General features: G+C 37.5%; 1 protein-coding gene across 1 annotated transcript; it reads right to left on the reverse strand.

Annotated features, from left to right (window-relative positions):
• Positions 1 to 6,082: 6,082 nt before the first annotated feature.
• Positions 6,083 to 7,078, reverse strand: LOC113904926 (olfactory receptor 52M1-like). Its single transcript, XM_027561994.1, has one exon. It carries the CDS (start codon positions 7,076 to 7,078, stop codon positions 6,083 to 6,085), a length of 996 nt encoding a protein of 331 aa, XP_027417795.1.
• Positions 7,079 to 7,784: the final 706 nt, after the last annotated feature.

Below are 7,784 nucleotides of genomic sequence, written 5' to 3' on the forward strand. Positions count from 1 at the left end.
AAAAATCCACCTGCAATGTGGGAGACCTGGGTTTGATCCCTGGGTTGGGAAGATCCCTTGGAGGAGGCAATGGCAATCCACTCCAGCATTCCTGCCTGGAGAATCCCCATGGACAGCGGAGCCTGGTGGGCTACCGTCCATGGGGTCACAAAGAATCAGATACAACTGAGCAACTAAGCACACAGCACAGCACATACACTGATTACATCTTTTTCTCGGTTTCTGCAACTGTAAAGTGGAGAAAATAAATGCTGTTAATGCATGTTAACAGATTAGCACATTATCTTACACAGAGCATTTTAAGATATTATTTCTGTACCTCCTATAGGGGTAACAACTAACTTCTAACTATTCCCCAAATACAACATGCTTCTTTGTGAAATTGTGCCTTTTTCACATACTTCTCTGTTTGTAATGTTCCTCCCCCTCCTTTTTATTAACTTCCTTTTGCAAACCACTGTTCTTGCAGTAGTATCTAGGTCAAAAGTAATATTCTTCCTCCCACAGACATTCGCCATGACTGATCAACATCTAATGCTGACTGGGAGGAACATGGCTCTTCCTTGCTGAGAGTTGAATCTGACCTCAAAGCTTATCCTGGTCAAGGAGTTAAATGCTACTTTAACTCTTATTTGAGGTGTCTATGACCATATATATGCTCCATATACTTTAGATAATCAACAGAGTTCACTACACCTTTTTAGTGTTTTACATGTCTACAAGATTTACTCTTAACTTTACTAAGAGTATTTTTGAAGAGATGGACATTACCTCTTTGAGGAAGGGTCTCATAATTTAAATGCAGATGTTTGAATGTAGCCACCTTCTCTCTTTTACTGTCCTGTATGTCTATCAACTCACCCAAATTAGAAACTCAGAGTAATCTAGACAGCCATCTTGCATGAGAGCAGGTGCTAAGACGTGTGGTCATTGAATATCAGCTGGATTATACCCAGCATCAAATCCCACTGGATTTAACAGTGTAGGTGGCAGGGGAATCAGTGGTCCTCCAGGATATGGGGCCTTTTCTCAAACTACAAGACTTAAATTAATTAATATTAACTATCCCATAAGGTAACACATAAGGATATTATTATTTCCCAAAGGTTTTCTGAGTGCTTTGATATGAAATATATTTGTGGGAAAATATTAGGAAACCTCAGAACAATAAGAAAGTATTATGTTCATATACTGAGAGGTCATCACTTTCTGCGCCTATGTTTAATGCTAAAAAACCCTTCTTTCACTGATCTTCAAAACAACTTTTGTAAATAGGAAATTACCACTAAAAAGTCAAGGAAGTAGTGAGACCATTAGATTAAATGATTTAAGTAAAATTTTTATAGCAAATGAAGGGCGATTTTAGGAACTGAATCCAGATATCTCTAGTTCCACATCTTATTAACTTAATCACTATATGACCAAGATTTAAAACTGAAGTATGCCTGAATTAAAGTCTATATATTCCATGGATTATAACTGATAACATCCCAAAGGACCAACAAGAACCTTTATAGTCTTGTTGGTTCTTGGCATCACTTTCCGCTACACAGCTCATCTTTAAGTTTCCCTGAGTCTCGACCAGTCCAGACTATCTTTCACTGTCTCCTTTAAGATTCTGATTCATGTTTTTGCTTCTATGTCTGATACTTCCCTAGGCTTTTTCATTTCCTATTCATTTTAAGGTTATGATGGAATGTCACTGCTTCAATAAGGACTACTATTCTTTTATACTAAATTATGTTTATCTGTTATATTTCTACTGCAATTTGTATTTTTCCACTTTCTCATTCATCATATTGGTAAATATTTTTAAATGACAGACGCCAGTCCAGATGTTCAGCATACAATCACACAGGTTGTGATCTAAATAACCACGGGGACACCAATCTAATAGCCTCTGATATGAATGGTCTCTAGATCAGAGAGGCCCATATACAGAAGCAATCTTTGGCTTATTTTTATAACAGAGATCTCAAGCTTGCACTTTTCTAAAAAGATGGCTAGAGAAAAATATCATCTACAACCAAGTGACTGGTCTTATTTTGAATTCATATTCACTATATCAAGTGGGCCCCTAATAATACATTTAATTTTGAAGTCTTTTAATTTCTGTCACCTCAAAATTATTTCCTGTATTCTTTTAATCCAAACCTCTGTCACACTTCCCCTAACTTCACTCTTAGATGATAAACTAGATTCCACTTTCACTGAGAAAAAATAAGCAAGAGAAGATCCCATCAACATGTTTACCAACATGTCTATCTATCTGCCTCTGAGCTCATGTATTACTACTGACTTGCTGCTACTATGAATGGACTGTCAACTTCTCCACTTGTGCAATATATCCTTCCCTGTCTTGCAACTCAACTATTTTGCTTTTGCTTTTTTTTTTGTTGTTGTTATGCTTTCTCATGGGTAACATCATTGTCTTTCTGTGGCCTCATAGTAGATGCATGATATCTAAGTCAGGTAAGTTTTTAAATTGATCTCTGTCACTGACCTGGAAGAGAGTGATAATTAAGGGAAGGATTACAGTGCTAGACTTCAGGTCATACACAGAGAGCATGGCCAGGAAGAGATATGTGGGTTTATACCAAGTAGGGTCTGTCTTGATGATGAACACAAGCACATATTTCTCAACCTGAACCAAAAGGTAGAAAAACAAGACTAGGCAGATGGAAAGGAAAACAATGGAAACCTCCTGTCCTGAGTTTCTAGGGAGTAGAAAGGTGGTTGGATGAAAATTGATTTTATTAAGAGCTAACATCAAAGGAGTTATTTATCCTTCTCTACTCTGAGCTTAAGAGAGATCATTGCATGCTCAGTCATGTTCAACTCTTTGCACCCCCATGGACTGTAGCCCACCAGGCTCCTCTGTCCATGGGATTTCCTAGGCAAGAATACTGGAATGGGTTGCTATTTCCTTCTCTAGGGGATCTTTCCTGACCCAGGGATTGAACCCACATCTTTTGAGTCTCCTGCATTGGCAGGCAGATTTTTTTTTTTTTTACCACTGTGCCACCTGGGAAGCCCACTCTGAGCTTAAGACTGTTAAAAATCCCAATGTATAAAACTAGAAATTAATTTTAGTCATGGGATAAAAAGCAGAGTATCCTAATGAATGTACTGAATCTTGACCTCTTATATATAGACGATCTGCAACTCAGTAGCTTGACTTACAATTTTTGTTTGACTTTACAATAGTGCAAACCAATATACATTCAGTAGAAACAGTACAGTGAATATTAAATTTTGATTTTTTCCAAAGCTAGCCATATGTAGTAAGATACCCTCCTGCTGCTGGGCAGTGCAGTGAGCTACAGTTCCATCAACCACGTGATCATGAGGGCAAACTTGTTTACAAGCACTGTACATCCACACAACCATCCTGTTTTTCACTTTCAGTATTCAATAAATTACATAAGATATTCAACACTTTGTTATAAAATAGCCTTTGTGTTAAATGCATTTGCCCATTTGTAGGCTAATGTAGGTGTTCTGAGCACATTTCAGGTTAAGTGAGGCTAAGCTATGACATTCAGTAGGTTAGGTGTATTGTATGCATTTTTTACCTCTGTTATTTTTAACTTATGATGGATTTATCAGGATGTAAACCCACGAGAAACTGAGGAAGATATGTATAGGATTCAGAGCAATATGGATGACTAGCCATGTCTTATCAAAAGAAAGGGCAAAATTTCCAGGTGTGTGTGGGTTGGGAGGGTATGACTGTCACTTAGAATATTATCTATATTAAAATAAGTTCTCCGCATGTGTGATATGTCTGATGAACAGATTAATATATCATTATGACTAAAATAGAGCACTTCAGTACACTAAAAAAGCACTGGTTTTACATATTTATAAATTCTTTGAAGCTCTAAGAGATGGAATAAAGGCATATATTCATGTTTTTTCTTTAACAGAGGCAAAATAATTGGTTATATATCTTGGTATACCAGTACTTGAGAAATAAATGGAAGAATTCCAAGATTAAAGTATATCTCTTGTTTGTATTTCTAAGTTTTATGCCGTTAAGGGGAGATAAAGATATAGATATACAGATATAGCCATATACACATAACCTTTTATCTGTGGGAAATATACTGAACCTATAAGAACTATTGGATTATGTGTTTTCCTCATTGTTCTTTGTTTCAAACTAAGAGGTCTATCCACATTTCTCATGAGAAGTAACAGGATCTCTGTTTTATCTGAGGAAAGAATGTTGAGAAATTCTAATGGTTCTACTATTTCAGACCTGTAGAATAAGAACTGCCAAGCCCAGAAAGAAAATTGTAGAGATTGGACTCATACAATAAGATAAAGTCTAGTGCCTTAAATCCTGAAATACTGATGATCTATGATGTTGTAGCACCACTACCACGATTCTTTCTCATATGCACCAAGGCTTTTTCACATTTCTCAAATTTTTGTTCAAACCCCACCACCAGTTGAATGTCCTTTCCCCTCCCCTCTACACAGTCATCATTTTCTGTTCACACTTTTCTCTTTTTCTATGATCTCTTCTGTTAATTCTACCCACAGTGAAATTCACATGTGGTGAAATCCTATAACCATGATTGCTAATTTTGATTAAAAAACATACTGATGATTATCAATATTTCCTGAACAGGAATCTTAATCACTGTGTTATTTGGAACAACTGACTGACATAAATTTTAAACATCACAAATTGTAAAATTGAGTTTCTAAGATTGAAAATATCTTCTAAATTTATTTAGAATGTTTTTATATGATCTATGAAATTCTGATCAATATTAGGGGAAGTGGATATAGAAATTTTGGTGAGTCTAAGGAATCTGCTGACATTTTACGAAGTCCAGCCAAAGGATCAAAATAGCTCTCCAACTAAAAGCTTCTCTGTAAGGCATAGAGTTGATATATTTCTTAGACAACCTCCAGAGCAGTGTCCAGAGACTACCATCCCTATAGAACTTCTCATCTGCTAAAATCACCTTGTGTTGTGCTGTGCTAAGTCACTTCAGTTGTGCCCAACTCTTTATGACCCTATGGGCTGTAGCCCGCCAGGCTACTCTGTCCATGGGATTCCCCAGGCAAGAACACTGGAGTGGGTTGCCATGCCCTCCTCAGGGGATCTTCCTGACCCAGGGATCAAACCTGCATCTCTTACATTTCCTGCATTGGCAAGTGGGTTCTTTACCACTAGTGCCACCTGAGAAGCCCTAAAATCACTTTATCTACCTTCTATTGGAAGCACTGTTATTACTAAGCAAAACAATAGTGTACGGGATTTGTACTCTTACCCATGCACCTGGTTATTTTCTCTTCTTGGTAATGTGGCAGTTTGAAAATTATAGCTACTAAATATCAAATCTGTAATATATGAACTACGTTCTAGCAGTCAGTAGAATTCAAGATATTGTTTTTTTTTTAATATTCCTGGCTCAATCATACTTTCTCTAAAAAGCCACTGAAGCTCTAACATCAATGTTGACACCTTCACAAAAATTCATGTTCATGAGTTTATTATTTTTGTTTCTGCTTGTTTCCCTTGAGGGGAGTACTCATGTCTTCTTAATTAAATTTATTTAGTTTTTGGGTATTATTAGTACTATTCATTTTTCTCAAGCCTTTCATTTCATTCAATCAGGTCATAGATACAACACTTATTACTGGTTCTAAATATTCACAGCCATATATATAGGACTCAAGATTTCTTCAAAATGCCTAGTCTATAAAATTCAGCATGTAGATCTTAGATAATTTTTCCTTTTTTGGAGGGGGTGTGCAGGGAGAAGTATCTACTGCAGTTTTCTATCCTTCTATCTACTTTTCATTCCCTATTGTACCTACCTCCAAAAGGTACATATTTAGGATGAGATTAACAACTTCATCACTAATATTACTAAATAAAAAAGTTACAGTAATATGTTGAGTTAGAATCCATAGATATTCTACACATCTGGTAAATAACAGCTTTCAGGTGGTAAGTGAAAATCAGCTTACGGGAGTGAAAGTGTTTACTTATTTTTCCTACATCATCTCTTGCAGTTCTATGTATCTTGAAGTATGTACTTCATTGATCCAACTAAAATCAAGCAACTTTTACACTTAGTGCCTTAATAACATGCTCCCGTATTTTCTTGGTCCTTACTCCATACACAATGGGGTTGAGAAAAGGGGGCGCCAAAAGATACATATTTGCAATAAAAATGTGGATATGTGCAGGTATATTTTTCCCAAAACGGTGAGTGAAAATGGAAAAACCAGTTGTGGAGTAAAAGACAAGAATAACACAAACATGGGATCCACATGTGCCCAAAGCCTTAAAGCCAGCTTCTCGAGATGGCAAGCGGAATACAGACTGGAGGATGAAGACATAGGATACAGCAGTAAGAATCGCATCACATGAGCCAATGATAGAAGCCACACTGAGGCTGTAACGTGAGGTGGCTCCTGTGTCCACACACGCCAGCTTCAGCACGGCCATGAACTCACAGTAGGTGTGGGCAATGATTCGTGTTCTGCAGTAAGGCAGCTGTTTGAGCAGAATGGGGTGTGGAGAAAAGAAAGCAACTCCCCGAATCACCACAATAATACCCATTATAGTGATGCGAGTGTGGGTCAGTATGGTGGTGTGGCGCAGTGGATGACAAATGGCCACATAACGGTCAATGGCCATGGTCAGGAAAAAGCCTGATTCCATGGTAGTGAAGCTGTGAATGAAGAACATTTGGGTCAGGCAGGCATCAAAGGCAATGTCATGGGCTCCAAGCCAGAAGAGACAGAGCATGCGAGGCAGTGTAGACGTGGAGAGGACCAGGTCAGTGACTGAGAGCATGCATAAAAAGAGGAACATAGGCTCATGGAGGCTTCGCTCTGCCCTCACCACAGCCAGAATGGTGACATTCCCCACCACCGCCACCACATACATAGAGCAGAAGGGAATCCCAATCCAGACATGCAGGTGCTCCAGTCCTGGGATGCCCATCAGTGAGAAGGTGACAGGAGAGGGATGAGAAGTGTTGAGAGGAGGCATGATGGTTTTTTCTTTGATTTTTATCAGTTCTTCCGAAGATAAAGTTGCCATGCCAAGATGATCACAACCAGAAGGTGGAAATATGGGAGATTTAGTTGAGGATGACCCTTAATGATCTGTTTGTAAAACAATTCAAATTCATAATGACATGAATTTTAATTCACTAGGATCAGAGAAATAAAATGTGTAATATCATACCAAATACTGTGTTTGCAAATACATAAAGATCATTCATGTGTCACTGCATATTACCATAGGTGCATATAGGTCATCTTATCCATTTATTTCCAACAAAAAGTTTCTACATTTATTTAATTCAACAACTATTTGTTAACCAGTTACTGTGTAACAAGCCATGTCCTAGGCACTGGGAATAAAGTAACACATATCAGATATTCTTCTCAAGGAGATTACACTCTACAAGAAAATCATCACAATAGGATGGTGATAAAAATGTTATGTAAGCTGATATCTAAATTTTGGAGCTCACACTCTATCTAGGATATCAGACATTCTTGGAATGGAAATAGCAAGAAAAATTACTGTGAAGCAGGAGCAAACAGACATGAGTGTCAGTGGTGGGAACTTAAAAATCAAAGGAGAAAGCAGGAGGCGATGAAGGCAATTTTTCCACATCAATGACTTAATCTTCACTTCCCCACTGTTCATTTTAGCAAAACATCAATTTTATAAGTGACTGTGTTGAGAATATTCTAAAATTATCTGCTTCAGTTTCCTCTGTAAAACATTTATGAAA

The sequence above is a fragment of the Bos indicus x Bos taurus genome, chromosome 15 (assembly GCF_003369695.1).
Source record: "Bos indicus x Bos taurus breed Angus x Brahman F1 hybrid chromosome 15, Bos_hybrid_MaternalHap_v2.0, whole genome shotgun sequence".
Taxonomy (NCBI): Eukaryota; Metazoa; Chordata; class Mammalia; order Artiodactyla; family Bovidae; genus Bos; species Bos indicus x Bos taurus.